This window comes from Pseudorca crassidens, chromosome 12, assembly GCF_039906515.1.
Source record: "Pseudorca crassidens isolate mPseCra1 chromosome 12, mPseCra1.hap1, whole genome shotgun sequence".
Classification (NCBI taxonomy): domain Eukaryota; kingdom Metazoa; phylum Chordata; class Mammalia; order Artiodactyla; family Delphinidae; genus Pseudorca; species Pseudorca crassidens.
In genome coordinates, this window is record NC_090307.1 from 20,112,119 (window position 1) to 20,132,909 (window position 20,791).

At 40.8% G+C, this 20,791-nt stretch overlaps 1 protein-coding gene across 1 annotated transcript; it reads right to left on the reverse strand.

Annotated features, from left to right (window-relative positions):
- Window positions 1–5,410: 5,410 nt before the first annotated feature.
- Window positions 5,411–20,510, reverse strand: LOC137203276 (uncharacterized). The gene is given in 12 exon segments (XM_067699053.1): window positions 5,411–7,163; window positions 10,204–10,350; window positions 11,794–11,907; window positions 12,517–12,626; window positions 13,919–14,072; window positions 14,921–15,021; window positions 15,024–15,147; window positions 16,733–16,754; window positions 16,756–16,910; window positions 17,398–17,573; window positions 17,576–17,618; window positions 20,427–20,510. Coding segments are annotated over 12 exon segments (1,362 nt in total). The 3' UTR covers window positions 5,411–7,031.
- Between the last annotated feature and the right edge of the window lie 281 nt (window positions 20,511–20,791).

A 20,791-nucleotide genomic window follows, 5' to 3' on the forward strand; every position in this document is an offset into this window, starting at 1 on the left:
CCAAACAAATCACCCCTTTATGAAAGCTGGTAATATGTTCCTAGATCACTTTCCTCTACTCCTCCTTCCCTAATTAGAGGAAAATGACTCCTGTTCGGGAACGTGTCTCCATGGAGTTGAACCTGGCTGGTGTAGCCAGCATCGACATTCCTCCCACCTGAGGGACTGGGGTGGAAGGGGTTGGAGTGAGGAAGAGTGTTAAAGGAAAAGAAGCTTCATGCAGAGAGTGCTGAGCTTGTCATTTTCTCCTGTCTCTTCTTAGCTCTCAGTTCTTCCCAGGTAACCATGCAGAGGAGAAAGAGCAGGGACAGCCCCAGCCATCAAGGCCACCAGGAGGACCTGACTTGGAGTCACTCTACTTATACACGTCATGGCTGGCAACACTGCATCAAGGAGGTGACACATAAAAGCTAAGTGTTTATCTGAAGAGAAAGAAAAAAGATTAAGAAGCATAAAAGTTAAGAGAAGGAGCAGCAACATGAGTGAGTTTCAAAAATATAATGTTGGGGAAAATAAATCAGGTACTAAAAAACACAGAGAGTATGATTCCACTTACATGAAGTTCAAAAACAGGCACAAGTAAGTTTATCATATTGGCGGTGGTGATGGACGCTGGACCCACAAGAGGACTTGCAGGCAATGTAGTGTTTCTTTTTTTTGTTTTTGTTTTGTTTGTTTTGCGGTATGCGGGCCTCTCACTGTCGTGGTCTCTCCCGTTGCGGAGCACAGGCCCTGGACGCGCAGGCTCAGCGGCCGTGGCTCATGGGCCCAGCTGCTCCGTGGCATGTGGGATCTTCCCGGACCGGGCCACAAACCCGTGTCCCCTGCATCGGCAGGCGGACTCTCAACTACTGCGCCACCAGGGAAGCCCAATGTAGTGTTTCTTGACCAAAGTGCTGGTTGCATGTGCATGTTCTGTCTGCAGAAATCACCAAGCTGTACACCTGTGATTGGACACTTTTCTCCATGTATGCTATATTTAAGTGAGGAGCTAAAAGTTAAAAACCTAAGGGGTGGTAGCTAAAAACATGGGCTGAAGTAGATTGTGTCTGGTTAGAAAAGAATCCCATCCCAAAGCAAATGTTTTAAGAGAAAATTGAAGATATCTCATGGGAAGGAAATTCAAGAGTTCTACTCCAGCCCTAAGTCATGACATTTTAAAACAACAATTAATCATAGGTTTCCCTTATCTTGTATGTGTTCCTGCTTCTCTCTGTTCTGTAGCTGTGTATTTAAGAACGCCTTCCCATACCTAGGCCAGGTAGGAGCTCAGAACTATAAACTTGTAAACCCATCTCCAATGGTTTACTTTACAACATTAGAGAACGTACATTTGGAAGGACAATCCATCCTGGCTGACAGAAGTTTCTTCTTCTTGGTTCTACTATCTATAACTCCTTACTAAGAGAGACAAAGTTTTCTCCCAGGACAATAATCGTCTGAGCAGTGCTGATTCTGGAGGAAAAGTTATCAAGGTACAGGAGACATTTAAAGGCTCTGCGTGAATCACTTGAGACCAACTTTACTAGTAATTGTTCTATTTTTTATTTAATTTATTCTTGACACTAACAGCTACAGCATACTGCATGCTTAACACCAAACAAAAACAAATTAAAAACTCTGCCTCTTAATTGTGCAATTTCCTGAAAAGACCAAAAAAAAAAAAAAAAAAAAAGAAAGGTGCTACTCTTTCCTTTGCAAATTGTTTTCTAGGTGATGATTTTAAATTTCTTAAATATCTTCATTGACCCTACATCCAAAGTAGGCTTTTGGGATGTGTGCTAATGCCTCGGCTGACATTCCATGAGTCCAGGCCCCCATGCACTACAACGGGCCCACCTGGTACAGTATCCATTTAGCCTGCACATCAAAGCTTGCTCCCTTTCAGCAAGAGCTACTCCACACTCTGAACCAAGGAAGAATCTGAATTCAACAGGCTAAGATACTAAAACAATAGATTTACTGCCAGTAGAATGAAGCTGGGCATTCCTGAACCAAGAGAAGAGATGTAAACAACATCTGCTGAGGCCACTGGGGTTTCTTGTTAATGTTTAAAAACAAAAAAACAAAAAAAACCCTAGAACTCACTCTTGCGTGGATGTTTAAACTTCAGGGGCTAGAATGAGGTCCTGTCCTCAATAAAAGTAGGGGAAAAGCGATTTTATGAAAGTTATGAAAAATCTGAGGACCAAGAACTGTTAGGACAGTGGAATGGGAACCACCAAAGGGGCTGAGTGTTGCCTTCTCTGGAAATATGAACGCACAATGTATACTCACCTCTTTAGCTCTTTTCATCTTGCTACTATGTACTCCTTAATATAGTCTGAATGAACAAATATTCTTTTGAATACTCATGATAAGGGCTGGGTTAATACAGGGGTGGGGAGGGAAGAGAAATATAGAACTGAATAAGAAACATTTAAGTTATAAATTTTTTGAGGTCACATCTTTTTTATGTCTCTTCTGTATCCTAGTACAATAATGAGCACACAGTAAAGGCATAATTTTTGAAAATGAGTAAAAACTCATAAAAATAAGCATGGAGTAATAGTGTATGATTCCACTTATATGAGGTACCTAGAAGAGACAAACTCATAGAAAATAAAGGTTACCAAGAGCTGGGGGGAGAGGGGACTGGGGAGTTATTGTTTAATAGGTATTGTGTTTCTGTTTGGAATGACGAAAAAGTTCTGGAAATGGACAGTGGTGATGGCTGCATAACAATGTGAATATCCTTAATACCACTGAATTGTACACTTAAAGTGGTGAATTTTATCTTAGGTACATCTTGTCAGTGTAAAAAATTGTTAATAAAAATTTAAAATGAAAACGTAAGCAGAGAATACTTGGCTAGATAGGAACAGTGACCTGTGATGTCAGGAGGCTCTGATCACCTTTACAGAAGCAGCTGGGGCTGGGCATCTGGCACGTGGGAGGCTCAGAAAAGGAGAAGCAGCGCTGGCACTGGGGCTGCTGATGTGTGGGTGAACAGAAGCCGCCTCTCCCATTTGAAGATGGTACATTTTCTTGTGTAGAGTTCTGCTTCAGGTGGAGGACTCGTTTATATACGTGAAGACAGTAATCACATAACTCTACACAGGAGGTGGGAAGCACCACAGGAGATCTGGACTTTGGTCTCAAATACCTCACTTGCAATCTGGGTAGCTTGCTTACCCTTCTCAGGTCTCACTTTGTATTTCTGCAAGTTAAAGCATTGAGACCACATGATACGTGGCCTCTACCAGCTGTACAACCTCATCGTTCTATGTCATCCTTTCTTTTTTCCAAACAGTTCCAATTTAAGTTCAGTGAATAAAACACAGTTTTTCATCTCTTTAGCATTGCTATTCTTTTCTGGACTCTCCAGCATCTTACTATTCTGTTCAAAGGAACAGTGTTCCAAAGTGAACCTATGAGTTTCACGAAGCTATGGTGAGTGCAGAGCATGAAGAAACACCACTTGTAACTTCTAATTATAACATAAAATCACCGTGGCCGTTTTTTTTTCTTTCTTTCTTTCTTTTCTTCGTTTTTTTAAAATTAATAATACTATACAGTGGAAAATCACTTTCAACCATTGATAAATTATGGTCATTAGGAATCGAGCTATGGAAACAGTATGGAGGCTCCTTAAAAAACTAAGAATAGAACTACCATACGACCCAGCAATCCCACTACTGGGCATATACCCTGAGAAAACCATAATTCAAAAAGAGTCATGTACCACGATGTTCATTGCAGCTCTATTTACAATAGCCAGGACATGGAAGCAACCTAAGTGTCCATCAACAGATGAATGGATAAAGAAGATGTGGCACATATAGACAATGGAATGTTACTCAGCCATAAAAAGAAACGAAACTGAGTTATTTGTAGTGAGGTGGATGGACCTAGAGTCTGTCATACAGAGTGAAGTAAGAAAGAGGAAAACAAATACTGTATGCTAACACATATATATGGAATCTAAAAGAAAAAAAAAGGTCTGATGAAACTAAGGGCAGGACAGGAAAAAAGACACAGACGTAGAGAATGCACTTGAGGACACGGGGAGGAGGAAGGGTAAGCTGGGACGAAGTGAGAGAGTAACATGGACGTATATACACTACCAAATATAAAATAGATAGCCAGTGGGAAGCAGTTGCATGGCACAGGGAGATCAGCTCGGTGCTTTGTGACCACCTAGAGGGGTGGGATAGGGAAGGCGGGAGGGAGACATGAGAGGGAGGGGATATGGGGATATATGTATGCATATAGCTGATTCACTTTGTTATACAGCAGAAACTAACATAGCACTGTAAAGCAATTATACTCCAATAAAGATGTTAAAAAAAAATAAAGTAATAATGCTATACAGCTGAAAATCACTTTCAACCGTTGATAAATTACGGTCATTAGGAATCGAGTTACATAGTAAAAGTGACCATTTTCCTTTTCCTAAATTGGTTGGACAATAAAAAGCAGCCTGATTACTCTTCATAGGAAAGGATGAGAATGTGAGCAAGGAAACTTTTTATACTACCTTGCACTATTTAGAAGCAATAAGGAACATTCAGTGGTGTTTACCTAACCTTGTAGTTCCTCTAGTCTAATTCATTCATTCCATTCAGTTATTCAAAGCTGCTGTTAAAAAGTTCTAAAGATTTTTTTTGACATTTAAGAACTTTTTATGTACAATTCATACCATTTCAAATGAATCAAATGTGCATATAAAGTGGTTAAGGTAGGTTCAGTTTTAAAGGAGGTTTTCAGTTAAATGTCTGGGTTTTGCCTGAATGATGACAAATAATGTCTGATTGAGCAATTCACTCTTCAATCTATTGATTTGGTAATAAATAAAGTAGAAATACCAAACAGCCTAAAAGCACTTGAGTATTAATGGATGAAGTTACACTAAAGAATAAAATGGTATGAAAACTAGAAATCAGCTTTCCAAGGAGGGAAAAAGACTGAGATTAGAGCAACCAAGTGAAAATTAAGAACATATCTATCTAGTCCCCGTCCTGGGGAATTCCCTGGTGGTCCAGTGGTTAGGACTCGGTGCTTTCACTGCCGTGACCCTGGGTTCAATTCCTGGTCAGGAAAGTAATAAGATTCCACAAGCCAAGTGGTGCAGCTGAAAAAAAAAAAACCCATAAAATAACATACCAACAATATTCCAATTGACATGTCTTCATTAGATTATTTTTAACATTTTCTCTTTTTTAAATACATAGTAGTCTGGAAACCTAAGTCAGGCTTCCAGTATATTATTATCAGGAAACCCAGAAAGTTTCAACACCGTAACATATTTTCTTTAGATGATGATATATCATATTTCAAGGATGCATAGAGGGAATCCAGTAATGCTTCAAATTCATAAAACCATAAAAACAGGTTTCATTTAAAATTAAATGAGAAGATAATATGCAAAGATACACAAAATCTTTATTAAATGACCACATAGTAATCTAATATAACACTTCCTGATACAAGAAAAGGGATTATGAACTAGTTCATAGTATATTAAAAAATTTCCAAAGTAAAACAAAATTTGCAAACAAAATATGTTGAACACATTGCCATTTCCTTTTATGACCAATTCCCCTCTATCTGGACATCCACCTTTCATATACCTATTGTCCTGTGCCGTTCCCTGCATCATGTTCTTCCTCCTGGATGGGGACGCATTCCCTACAAGGTCTCTTCAGAACTATACCACCACCACAAAATTCCTTTTGCTACCAAGCTCTGATCTCAGTTGGCTCTCCTGGAAAATGGCAATAAGGTAAATACACAGTAAGGTGGTTTCAAGGGATGACAGGCCTTTTATGACCTGATTATGTAGGTTATGTAGATGGCTACTTCCCCACACCAAAAGTGAGTCATTCCTAATTCTCATTGTCTTCTATATAGTCAATAGAGCTAGTTATCTAGAAGAGAGAGAGAGACAGAGAGAGAGAGAAATACATACAGATTTATTTTTAGGTTAAGAGCAAACATCCTAAGATATCTAAAAATTCCATTATGTGTCAGGGAAATATAATTGAAAGAGGGTGGCGGTTCAAGGCATTAAAAAGTGTCTGTACTGACTGGGTTTTATATAGGGTAGCCCAGAACTGATGGTGATACCCAAGCAAAATGCAGGGGTACCAAATACCTATTAAAATAAATTGTAAACAAAAATCAAGCACAGATTAGATCTGAACAAATTCTTTTCTACTTAAGACAATGACCCCCAACTTAGAGACCACTAGCCTCTACCAGTTTTCAAGTGATGACAAGTAGTCCTCAAATTCATATACACACCCAGCCAATAGACTAAATAAAACACATGCTTCTCAACCATAGGGATGACTACTCCTCAAATGTAAATAGTCCATGATGTGATTAATAAAATCCAAATACACTCAAAGAAAGTATTGAATTCATAATTAGCTTGTCATTAAGTATTTTCTCAGCTAATATACAATAAATATTCAACTACTCGTATGACTGAGCCCTTGAAATTTTGGGCTTTATAAAAAGTATCTTCATGTCAACAGAAGGGTTGAGAATGGCTAACCTAAGGTTCTATACTAAACTCTCCAGACAAAGTTAGATGTACCCGGGTTCCAGTGCCTCCGTATGTACAACATACATAAGCTGATCTCCCTACTTCCTTCCACAGTGATGAATATAACCAAAATACAAGCATGGCACTAAGTTTCAGTGATGTGCAAAAAAAACGGATTTTCCTCTGGAGTAATAAATTTGAAGTAACAAAAGGAAAATAAACAAATATATACACGTGACTAAAATCCATACAAAAATATATTAATTTAATTTATCAGATCCCCTCCATAGATAATCTGCACAGAGTACACTGAAATGTTCTCTTAGCATGAACTGACTATGATCTTATCAGCTAAATGAGCCCACAGGGCTGCTTCACACCTGCTTTCCCAATATCACTCTGTAAAGAGCTCCAAGCTCATTAGCCAAGTGGACCTTCTTTAAAAACAGCAAGAATAACATATGAGGAGCAAAGAATAGATATGAACTCATCAGCAAATCTAAGGCAGGTTGATTGCCTGGTCCTCCTTGAATTTGGGGATCTTCTTAAACTCACTTTGCTTGAAGAAAAGCTGGGCCAGGATGTGGTCTGCTGTGGCCTGGAGATAATCGTCCATGTCAAGGGTTTGCAACTGACAGTGGAAACAAAAAGAAGATGTATCAGCACCAAATTACTCAGGTTCCTACAAAGATCTTACAGCCATCAAGGCATTTTCAAGACTGTAGGTATAGCTGTGTAACATTAGGAGCTATGAAATCCTGCGAACGGTCCCCTTGTACACTTGTCTTCTCTTGCCATGGGGAGCTCACCATTTCGACTCTGGGAATAAGGAAAGTCTGACTGATAGCTAGAGATGCTGAGGCATCTGAAGCTTTCTTTATTTTTTTTAAATTTTTTTGCGGTACGCGGGCCTCTCACTGTTGTGGCCTCTCCCGTTGCGGAGCACAGGCTCCGGACGTGCAGGCTCAGCGGCCATGGCTCACGGGCCCAGCCGCTCCACGGCATGTGGGATCTTCCCGGAGCGGGGCACGAACCCGTGTCCCCTGCATCGGTAGGCGGACCCGCAACCACTGCGCCACCAGGGAAGCCCTGAAGCTTTCTTTAGAAGGGACCTCCATCCCACTGGGAGGTAGTTCTCTTTAAAGAGGGAGCAGGACCTTTTGTCTACTTGTAAGCAGGGACTAGTGGCAAAACGGCCCCTCAGAGCTCCATGCCCACAGGCACCTGATGGAGGCTACCTGGCTGCCAGGTAAGTAGTCCTCCTCCTGCACAGCCAGAGACAGTAGTTCATCTCTGCCTAACTGGCCTGGCTGTCCAGTTGGCTGGCTCCGACTCTGTCTGTCCTTGTGCCCTCTCTCTATCACGATCTTACTGTCCTTTCTGTACCCCTCCCCCTTGACACTACCTCTCTTTCTCAGCCAGCCTCTCAATTTCTGCATGTATGTGGGTCTCTCTGTGTCTCTCACTGTTTCTGTCTCTCTCTGTGTCTGTGTGTGTCTCTGAGCTTATCTGTCTCTGAATCTCTCTCCTAACTCTTTGTGTGTGTGTCTCTAGGTATGTCTGCCTTTCCCTGCCCCTCTGTGTATAGGTCTGTCTGTGTCTGGGTATGTGTGTATCTGTGTGTCTCTCCTTCTGTATCTCTGTCTCTTTACGGGTCTCTGTCCCTCTCTGTGTCTATGTCTGTATGTCTCCTTCTATTTGTGTATCTGTGTTGTTTCTTTTTCTCTGTGTTTCTGTCATTCTCTTTGTAGATCTCTGTCTGTCTCTCTCTCTCTCTGTATGTCTCTATCTCTGTGTGTCTCTGGGCATGTATGTCTCTCTCTGTGTCCCTATGTCTCATTCTGTGTTTCTTTCTAGGCATGCGTTTCTGTCTCTCAGCCTCTCTCTTATTCTTCCTCCTTCCTCTTTCCCTTCATACCCCTATGCAAAATAAATCCCCATTAGAAACACCCCTAATACCCCTTCTAATGGGTTAGTCGGGGTTATGCTCCCTCAAGATGCATATCAGACATTCCTGGCGGTGGGGGTAGATGTAAAAAAAATTCCTTCTACCCAAAATGCTGATTCATTTTTTCCTTCCCTGCTGTGGATCACTCCCTTAAATTGCTTCTTTTCATTAAAGAAAAAAAAAAAAAAAAAGAAACCCTCTACTTCTATTCTCTTTTCAAAAGATTTATATTCTTTAATTCTTGACTTGTATTTAATAATTTTCAATTGTTATCTTTATCCTTCTTTCATATTTTTAAGTTTTAATTTCTTGGTATTAGCCTTTCACGTCACATTAGTCTTTAATTAATTTTTAAAATTCCCTTTTCTTGATCTTAATTTTTTTAACTCTAACTTGCTGTTTTAATGAGTTTTTCCCTTCTTTTCCTATTTATATTTGATTGGATTTCATTTTGCTTCATGATTTGTTCTTATAACAGCTGCAGAGAATGATGACCAAGGGGGTGGCAGTAGTGGTGAGCCCCACACCAAAAGCAGGGGACACTGGAATCCTCTTCCCCCCGAGAGTCTACAGCTAGCTTTCCATTGCATCTCCTCCTCACAGAGCTCTTCACAAACCTCATCCCAGGCACTCCCAGGAAGGTTTAGAGACCCAGAGAAGCAGATGCTGGAATTTTCCAGTGTCCCTCAAAGAAGGAAAGTGTCATCATGGGAAATAAGCACCACTGAGCAGGATGGCGTAGGTTCTGTAGATGATACTGCTGAATTCATGCTGTGCTCTCCCCCGGAGATCTTGTTGGGTCTCCATGTAGGAAGAACCATGGCCAAGAGGAATGTCTGTCTGTTCCTGGATTTGCCCCAGGAATACCCAGACTCTTATAATTCTCACCCAGTCTCAGCAGGGAACCTAGTCCTAAGGACTGTTCAAAAATCTAAATTCCACTATTTATTCTTGTTTTTCAAACACATTTATTCATCTAATTAAGGAACACTGGGGTGAATTTTTAAAAGCAAACAACTATGTAATACAATAAACAATTCCTCTTAATGTATGTTTTATACTGCAGATCATGATATATCAGATTTGCTTAAAACAAAGAATGATGGGAAGGAATGCTACTCCTTCTTGGTAGCACTGCTCAATCATACTCAATGTTACTTCACGTCTCCTAAAGTTTCTTTTCATATACAAGAGACTCTTCTTTTCCTCTCTCTGCCAAGTAAATTCCAGAAGAATAAACTAGCCATGCTCACTTCAGCTTCTCCCTCTCTGTCTGGGAACTGGCAAAGCTTCAAAAATCATGCTCTGCTTCTCTACGATGTAAGGTAGTACAAGGGCCCACCTCAATGTCGGAAGGCCAGCCCAATTCTGGAGATAGATATTAGGAAACCCACTTGCCCACAGATATTAATCATATTCTCTTAAATACCTGCTTGATTAGTAATAGAAATGATTTCCTGGATCTCTATATACTGCTCTTTGGTCTTTTTTCTCAGCTGGTTGAGAATTGGGGGAATTAAGAGGGAATGTGAGGTATTGGATCTCTTTATAACTGAATGAAAAGATTATTTGATTCTTCTCTTCACACATTCGTTCAGCCAGTTCAATCATTTATTCAACACACATATACTGAGGGCCCCCTATGATGCAGATACATTGCTTAGCAGAGTATTCTGCACATCACTGGCACTCAGCAATCTCTTTTGAACTGGCTTATTCTCACCTGGTCTCCAGTGCTGAAGGCAAGAACGAGAAGCAATTCCTTATCGCATGTACTCTTAACGTAATGCTGGGTTCCAGTGGGGAAAAATATCACATCTCCAATGTGAACACTGAACTCTATGGTACACTGAGCATTGATAATGCCCACCTAAGGCGGGGAAAAAACTATGCTGAGGGCTATCCTGGTGGCGCAGTGGTTCAGAGTCCGCCTGCCGATGCAGGGGACACGGGTTCGTGCCCCAGTCTGGGAAGATCCCACATGCCGCGGAGCGGCTAGGCCCGTGGCCATGGTCGCTGAGTCTGTGCGTCCGGAGCCTGTGCTCCGCAATGGGAGAGGCCACAACAGTGAGAGGCCCGCGTACCGCAAAAAAAAAAAAAAAAAAAAAAAAAAACTATGCTGAAGTTAAGCAAATAAAATCAAATATTCATTAAGGCTAGGTATTCATAGTGAAGAACAGATGGATAAAAGCATATGGTTATAAAGGGACTTCGCAGAGAGGGTAAATAGCAGAAAAGAGGCAATCCTGCACATTAACTCTCCTGTTTCTGAGACAAAATCCCACAAAAATTAAAAGATGCTCTATTTAAAGTAAATGTCCCTCAAAATGCATTAGTGAATTCAGTAGTGTAGAACATCATGCAAAAAGAGCATTAATCACCATGTTCTAATTAAGGGTTATCAGTGACATTCCCTAATTAGGCAGAGGATTTAAATTGCAGTGTTTTACCACCTCTACGCCCGCCTTTCTACTTGCTTGGGAAAATTCAGCCTTCTGGGAGAGCAGCATCCTAATGGTCTTCTAAAAAAGAGTTCGAGACTGAATGTGCACACAAACGCACACAGATGAGCACGAAGCACACCAACAATAAAATCCGATCCTTGAAATTAAATCTGTGGAAGATGACAATGCCCTTTTCCAATTTATTAAAGCTTTCACTTCTAAAAACATAAAACTTTTGCTATGGGTGACATAAAAGGTGAATTTCAGTCTGTTCTGACTCTTTCTGTCAAGACTGATTCAGGTACAAGCTAGAGAAGCCCATTTTACCTGTAGATCTCCCCAGGAGCCCTGTAGTAACATGCTACTTCGTGTGGTTTTTCCAAAGAATCAAAGGGGGTGATGTTAATAACTTCACCAAGATGACAAGTATGCGTCAGAAGGATCCTGGATAAATGGGGATACATGGCCACCCTGCTGGCGCTCCACATCTCCCCACCCCCCCACTCATCTTACACTGACAGGCAAACAGCCAATTTCACAGTCCCCAAAGTAGAGCATATTAAATGCTTGCATTACCTGAGAATGCAAAACTCTGAACATGTAAGCAGGTATTCCAGCCCCTCACCATCAGTGATAAACCTCTTTATCAGTTCTGAAATGTTCTTAGCCCCTTCTCATGCTAAGAGCAAACTTGGAAGTTACCTAGCAGGACCTGCATGGTATCCTCTGTGGAAATGGCCCAGAAAGCCATTGGCACAGAGTCCTATTATGTTACCAACAACTGAACCAAAACAAAGAAATACCTCCTGTTTTCTTCTTTCTGCACTGAAAAGGAAAGTTCAAAAAAAACCTGTTCACAGAGGAATTACCTTTGCACATCCACTTATTACATATCCCATTTCATTTGCATTAAAATGAAAATGTGGCTGTCTTAATCCATTGTTATAAATCTTGAGTGTACTCAAAGTGAGGGCATTTTTGTGCTTGAGAAAGAAAAAGAAAAATGAAATCCAGTTATTTAGCCAACATTCAACTCAGCAACTTAACAATTCATATAATCATAATAATAACTAATACTTATGAAGCCCTCACTGAGAACATGCAATTTTTTATGTTCTTTACATTTATTATGTCACTTGTCCTTTATAATAATCTTATAAGGTTGCCACCAACCTTATGAGATGAAATTAAATTCTAGGTTGGTTGAGTATACTAGGGTCACCCAGTGGCAGAACTGGGATTTGAATCAGGGAATTTGATGCCACAGCTGTGCTCTTAGTCATTAAGCAATACAGCCAGTTGAGCATTTAAAACAAATGAAAATGAAAAGAGAAATCTCACGAGCATCCAGTCTCTTTGTTAATGTAACCACCCACGCCAAGAAGTTAAGCTCCCAAATTCACAGTGAGGCCTCAATCAATAGTTTGCATTGATCAGATCAACCAGTGTTTGACTAGCTCTTTCCTTTTCCTTTGTCTAGAAAAATGATGAATCCAATCTAAATCTCATATTTCATCCATTTTAATAATAATTAAATAATAATTATTAAATAAATAATATTTTAATAATTTCAAAACATTTTTCTCAATTACCTGATTCAGGAATTCACCAAAAATTTTTTCATTGTTGCTTAGTTCACTTCTGTTTTTCCAATATTGTGCCAATTGTATTATTCCTCCTGGAAATTGATATTCTTTTGAACCTGAATCAGATGAAGTTTAGAAAACAAAATAAGATAAAACTACTTCAAAATGGTACTACAAAAGGAGTGTCAAATGCAGTTCTAGTAAGGTACATAGCCCTTCTATAGTCACAGAACGTTTATGTGGTAGGAATTGCCAATACCACATCCTATGTTCCCCCAAGATATTGATCTGATACTGTCAGATACTATCCTAACTTCTCAAACTCTCTTGAAATTTCTAACATAGAGTGACCTCTTTAAGACAGACATTCAAGTCAGGGGACCTGGCTGGAAAACGTGAGAGTCATCCTAAATACCAATCCCTACCTCTCCCCTCAATCCGTCAACGAAGCCCTGTCAGTCCTGCGTCTCTAAATTCTCTGCTTCTCAACAATTCTTTCCCTCTCACATAGTGCAGGCCACCATCATCCCCTACTGGAGGGACTGCAGGAGCCCCCTGACTCATCACCCTGCCTCTCACCTGGCCACTTCCAATTATTCTCCACAATCCAGCTGGATTGGTCATCACTTCAAAAAACAAAACTAACACCAACTCAAAAAGATATATGCACCCCATGTTCATCGCAGCATTATTTACAATAGCCAAGATACGGAAACAACCTAAGTGCCCAAGCGCACAGATACAGAGAACAGAGTGGTAGCTGCCAGTGGTGGGGGTGGGGGTGGGTGAAATGGTTGAAGGAAGTCAAGAGACACAAACTTCCAGTTACAAAATAAACACATCATGGGCATGTAATGTGGAGCAAGGCGGCTATAGTTAGTAATACTGTATTGCATACTTTAAAGTTGCTAAGATCTTGTAAGTTCCCGTGACAAGGAGAAACTCTGTAACTATGTATAGTGACGGATGTTAACTAGACTTATTGTGGTGATCATTTCACAATATATACAAATATTGAATCATTGTGTTGTATACCTGAAACTAACATAGTGTTGTATGTCAATTATACCTCAATAAAATAAAATAATTAAAAACCTCATTGTGTCACTCTCCTATTTAAAGCCCCTTAATTGCTACATGATTGGCCTCTCCTCTCTCATAAGCCTCTTCTCCTACAGCATTCCCCAGCCCCAGCACACCCCCCTCACACTCTGAATTTTTTTTGCACATTTTCTTTTGTTTCCAGGCCTTTTCTCACATTTCCTACTCTGTTGAGAAATGTGTCTTTTCAAACTTCTCTTGACTGTGACCCACTGTAAAAAACACATTACATCTCAATCCAATACACCTATATAATCATATATATAAATACTTAACTAAAAAGGCTTCACAAAATAACATACTATACCTTTCAGGTCATACAATTATCTCCACACAAGGCTATCTGGAGACTGGGAGTAATCAGCATTGACAACCAGTTCTGCCAAGCTGGGAGGAAGACTGACCCCCTCATCCTCTTTTTGCTTATGGAATGTTCTAATGAAACTAATTCCACCTTCAGGCTGAAACACATAAGAGACCATATAAGGTATTTGTGAAACATTCTACAAATTTTAACAATAGAAGGGGCGGTAGCTGAGGATAGGGCAGCATTGGCACCAGTGTGGTTTTCAGTGGCCCAGTCAAAAGAGCTGACCTCGATTAGCCTAAGACTTGTGATCTTTATGAAAATCTTCCAAGCATTCAATGTATGGGCATTAGTATTTTATGGTCAATATAAACGCCTGCAAAATTATACACTGGTTCCCATGCTTACCAACACTCTCACTAATGACTCATTTCTTCTACTTCTCCCTATAACATTAGAGCAGGATCTGCTGCAAGATAAATCTCAAAATCTTATTATTTAGATTCCTAATTTACCACAGAACCCCTTCCAGGTACCACTCATGGGCCATCACCAATTCTGTTCACCCATTTGCACTGTCAGCATCCACATCTGACCCTCTATACCCAGCATTATCAGCAATCCCTCCAGTGACAGTATAACTACTGAAAGAGATCAGAAAGAGAAAAGCAGCCGTTCCTCAGGAAAACTGTGGGAAACTCTGCATTAGGTTAGGAAAACACAATTACATTATCTGTAGCGAAGTTATCCCTGGATGAGCAAATGGCTTTTCAGAGATGAAAATTATAGTAATTTTTATTAACTATATCGTAACCTTTCTACCAATTCACTATACAGTAGCTCCTACAGCAGGCCTTCGTAAGGGAAAATAAAGAGCAATTCAACTTCAATGCTCTTGAGCCCATTACCCCAATGTCACTTTGTTGACTGCTACCTTAGAAACCCGAATATTCATGCCCTCTTTGTACCCTCATGGGATTTGCTCTCAGCAGTGGTACAGACCTCAAGTGACCTGGAAGCAATGCCCTCAGGTACAGAAAAAATTACATCATCAGCTTCCAGGGTTTGAAGTTCATGATGTGTAGAAAAGAAGAGCAAGAAAAGCAGTCTTCACTCCCCACATTCTCTATCCAGTGTACTGTGTTTTTAGGGAAGAAGTTCACTTGGCCAGCTGTAACACTGTACGTGGTAACGACAGCACCATCAACCGCCCCAATCCACGCTGTCCCCTGAAACATAAACGGAAGAGCTCACCCAACACTACTTTAGAGCAATGCTCCTCAACCTTTTTTCATTACCTCCCTTCTAAGGTACCATGTTAGACTTTTTTTTCTAATCACCACCCTGTGAAATGTTAACACTACAGAGGTACTACAGATCTGTATACTGTATACACATACTGCTCATGTACTACATGTACATCTATGCTTTATACATAAAAAGAGTAATATTTTTACCCTGCTAACAACCAGTTTTTGCCCCCTTTTGGGCAATACCACCCCCACTGAGCATTCAGAGCTCTAAGTTCATGCTAGTTTGATAGTCCGAAAAGACTGCAGGCACATGTGTATGCACATGCATGTGTGTGCTTGCATGTGTTTGTGTGTATGCATACAGAGGCATATGTATTTTCCAGATAAGAAAAAGTCTGCATATAATTTTGATAATAATAATAGTAATAACATAGTGCTTTACTGTGTGTCCAGGTATTCTTCTAAGAAGGGTTTACTCTCATATAGATAAAGTTCTAATCTCTCTTCTTGCTGTAAATTCTAAAATCAAGTGAATTGTCCAAGTATAAAAAAGGAGTTTTATTAACAACAACAGAAATATGTCACACACAAAAAACTGGCTGATCTATTAATAAGATCATCAGGGTAAGACCAAACTCTGAAAGTTCTATGAGAGCTTAGTCACTTCAGCTTCCCCAGGGTCTGGAATACAGAAGCCATAAATACATTTCAGAATTAATGACTTATTTGAAATTCAAGTAAGCACACTAATTTCACTTCCAAAGAATTCTTAAAGGTCTAAACCACAAAAGGGCATCCAACTGGCTGATCTCAGAGACTCCAGGCTGAACATCAGCAAACCAGTTTGTTATTACAGTCACTGCTTTATTCCTTAGAGGGAAGCTGTAGTTTCTTTGATCATTAGATCACAGCTACCAGTTTTAGCTTTGGCTCAACGGACGGAACAGTGGGGATTTCCCTGGTGGCACAGTGGTTAAGAATCCGCCTGCCAATGCAGGGGACACGGGTTCGATCCCCGGTCCAGGAAGATCCCACAGGCCACAGAACAACTAAGCCCGTGCACCACAACTACTGAGCCTGCACTCTAGAGCCCAAGAGCCACAACTACTGAAGCCCGTGCGCCTAGAGCCCAGGCTCCGCAACAAGAGAAGCCACCATTATGAGAAGCCCGTGCACCACAACGAAGAGTAGCCCCTGCTCACCGCAACTAGAGAAAGCCCACGCACAGCAACGAAGATCCAACACAGCCAAAAATAAATAAATAAAATTAATTAATTAATTAATTAATTTATATATAAAAAAAGATGGAACAGTGATCTTAGCTTAACAATGTATGAAAAATGATTTCATACTGAAGAAAGAAGTTCAAAGTGATGCCAAGAATAATTAAAACAAACAGGTTAATGCTTCAAGGCACTGATAACTAATCTAATTGAGTACACAGCCAAAGCCTGGATGTGGTCTACCACTTATTTAAGTAGGTTTTGCAACAACCTAAATAACAGCCTGAGGACACACAGCACAAATGCTTAAGGGCAGAACGTGGGCAAACTGGTGATACCTGTACAAGATAGCCGTGTTCGGAGGCCATTGCTTTTTATTCTCAAGGTCCCCAGAGTCATCTGTGAGCTCTGACTGTTCAAGCTGCTGCCAAAGGCGTCTTCTTCAATGCTGAGATAGTCTTCGGCATTGTTCCTGTACCAGGCCCACTGGATTGCACCACCGGGGAACTCAAACACCTGAAAAGCCATAAGCAAATCAGCAGCACGGAGGCCACCTCCTGAGGAACGTGAGGCCACCATGGCCTATGGGGTAAGCGGGAAGCACAAGGGAAAAGGCAAGGTGGTGTGGCGAGTACTGGAGCCCCCAAAAGGAAGAGAAAGAATAGGTCTGCAAGACTCCGGGAGACAACGTGGTACATGTAGTGCTATCAGTCTCTGTTTGACATAAAAAAGAACACCTGTCTTGGCAAGAGAACAGGGCTGCCCTGCACTTCTCCCCTCCAGTCAAACATAGAACTATCTACTAAAGAAAAATTCTGCCTGGAGCCAATATCCACCCAACTTTCCCCCTTCTCTATCCCTCACTTCATTTCCTCCAAACAGCCCACAGCTGCTTCCTTCCAATGACGAGAGAACAAAGCTTAGAAAACAAGCAATGGAAACTTTGTTCTGGAATCACCATTTATAATAGATGATTCTTTTTCCTAATACGTGTGATCCATACGTTGGATTTAGGTAAATGATTAAGAAACTTGAATTTTGGATCAACACCCTTTTGCACCATGGGAATTGCTGTTTGCAGAGGCTGGGCTCCAGGTTCTGAATGGGGCTGAGAGTTGTTAACATAAACCAAGGAGAGAATCAGGACTCCAGATGCAGTGGTAATGGTGCAGCCGAGAGACACACCAGGAAAATGCTCGTCAGTGACCACTGCCTCTTCTTTTCCTAGGAGAAATTATGAAGCCATTATTCTCTACTCTTGACGCATGAGAAATATTGCCTCCTTTCTCAATTTGGTTTATTTTCTCTTTATTTAAAAAAATGCATTTGTGGGATAAACATACTGAGTAAAATACTACATGTGGGGCTTCCCTTGTGGCGCAGTGGTTGAGAGTCTGCCTGCTAATGCAGGGGACACGGGTTCGAGCCCTGGTCTGGGAGGATCCCGCATGCCGCAGAGCGACTAGGCCCATGAGCCACAAGTACTGAGGCCGCACGTCTGGAGCCTGTGCTCCCCAACAAGACAGGCCGCGATAGTGAGAGGCCCGCGCACCGCGATGAAGAGTGGCCCCCACTTGCCACAACTAGAGAAAGCCCTCGCACAGAAGCGAAGACCCAACACAGCAAAAATTAATTAATTAATTAATTAAAAAAAAAGAATAAGGTCTTTGAATGCAGAGAATGTGCTTTAAAAAAAATACTACATGTGTAAATAAATACACACATACGTACACTCACAGTATGGTCAGGCCCCATAAGACGGCTGCTCTCTTGCTCCCTGTACACCCCCTGCCCCCTCCCCAGCCCTGCCTCATGCTTACTTATGCACATGACTGCCTTCCCTCCTAAGCGGAAAGTTTAATCAGTAACCACCTGCCTGATCGCTGCCCCCCACAGCCACCTCCGCTAACCATTGTTCTAGCCCTGGGACCAGACCAGCTCCAGTATGTTCAGTCATCAACAGGAAACCAGGCACTTGCGTTGGCTGCTAACCCAGAGAGCTGTGCGGAGATGTGTTCCACAGTCCCCCCGGCAACCAAGGAGCCCTTTTGATGTCATGCCCCCTATAATTGATAGCCTCTTCCTCCCCTACGCAGGGAAGATTGCTGTCTTGTCCTGCCTGCCTGCCCGTACACGGTGGGTGTCACTCCAGGACCTCGGCCTCTGACTTGTAAGATTCCGTGTCCGGTGAATCACTGACGTCTCTGCCGCTGACTCAGGCTCTCTCTTCAGTCTAGCAGCTGGGCAAGTGCAAGGACTGCAGGCTGCGGGGCACAGCCCCACACTCACACACACCCCATATACCCAGATGACATCCAAATAAACAAGGATAAAAATAAAAATACAAGGAGCTGGGGCACAGAATAATACTAGAAAATTAAGTACCCAGCTAAGTTTGTATATGAAATGCATTCCAAGTCAGTCAGTTAGCCCCTATTTACCAGTTTCTTCACCTGAAAATCAGAGGTTATAAGTAGTATTTTCTAAGAACTTTTTGGTTCCAGAATGTACAAATGCATTTACATGTACAGCTACATGCATGGGAATAAGCAACATATCAGTAGTCAATGGGCCTGACAGGTCTCTGTCTCTCTCTCCCCCTCCCTCCTTCATTAAATAGCTTCATTAAATTCCCTTCCTCCTGTGTATTACCTAAATGAGCTTCCAAGTCACCACCCATCTCCAAGTCACAATATTTCCATGTATTTCTATGTTACTATTTCCTGGTTTCATATCACAAATATATGCTATAAACAGCAGTATTATTTCTGAGTTACAATCCACATTACTGAAAGCTGCCAAGAAAATACACACCCTAACCTTTGGACCAATTTGCCCTCACTCCTCTGACCGCTAAAATGACCTTTATAAGCAATGATGTCCAGGACTCCTCTTCCACTGGTCTTTCTCCCTGAGCAAGCAAATCTTTGATCACTAATAATTCTAACAGACATTCTTACTTTAACATCCTTAAATATTCAAAAGAACACAAATAACAAATGTTGGTGAGGATGTGGAGAAAAGGGAAGGTTGGTGGGAATGTAAACTGGTGCAGCCACTGTGGAAGTATGGAGGTTTCTCAAAAAAACTAGAGATATAACTACCATATGACCTGGCAATTCTACTCCTAGGTACATAATAATTTAAAAAAAACACACTTATTCAAAGAGGTACATGCACCCCAGTGTTCACAGCAGCATTATTTACAATTTCCAAGATATGGAAGTGTCCATCAACAGATGAATGGATAAAGAAGAGGTGGTATATATACAATAGAATACTACTCAACCATAAAAAGGAATAAAATCTTGCCATTTGTAGCAACATGGTTGGACTTGGAGGGCATTATTGCTAAGTGAAATAAGTCTGACAAAGACAAATACTGTATGATATTACTTATATGTAGAATCTAAAAAATACAACAAACTAGTCAACATAACAAAAAAGAAGCAGACTCACAGATATAGAGAACAAACTAGTGGTTACCAGTGTGTGTGTGGGGGGAGGGGCAAGGTAGGGTGGGGCAGTGGGAGGTACAAACTATTGGGTGTAAGATAGACTACAAGGATGTACTGTACAATACAGGGAATACAGCCAATATTTTGTAATAACTAAATGGAGAGTAATCTTTAAAAACTGTATAAAAATTTTAAAAATTATCAATTCTTAAATGGTACATTTTGTATAACACAATCATTTACCAACATATTCAATTTAACATTGTATAAGGGTAATATATTGAACAATAAACAACTCATTAATGCCATGAACAACATGGTAAACATGTAAACATGGTAACAATTCATAGAAACATGGTAAACAATTCATAGAAAGCTGGGCCATTAAGTAGCTAAAGGAGTTAAGAGTTTATGAGAGATGGCAAGTCAGGAGATATTCAGAGCAGGAGATGCTACCTTTCTGAAGAAGGTCACTTGAAGAGAGCTGGTCTAAAGAGGGACTGTTTCCTGAGCTCTGCATAAAGGTTATGGGGGGAACTAATCTCAAGACTTAAGTCCCCATTTACATTCTTACCATTCTGGATATGGTATTCATCTTCCCCCCAGACACAATATTCTGCTTTGCATCTTCATGCATTTCAAATGCTAAGTTGTCCATTGGCATAGATGGGCAAGCAATTCACTGAAAAAGAAAAACGGGGGAGGGATGTAGCTTTAGCAAATGGAGAGATCCCTGAGAGGAGGAGAATGATAATTCTTAAGGAAGGAAGTGCTTATATAGAGCTGAAAGTTAAGGAAATGAAACAAGGAAGTTGTTTCTTAAACAATAATCTCAGTTGAAAAAAAAAAACCGTTGAAAGCATTGCCAAATTAGAGACCGACAAAACACTTCTTTTGGTCCCCAACTCTTTGCTCACTGATGGCACATACACAGATAAT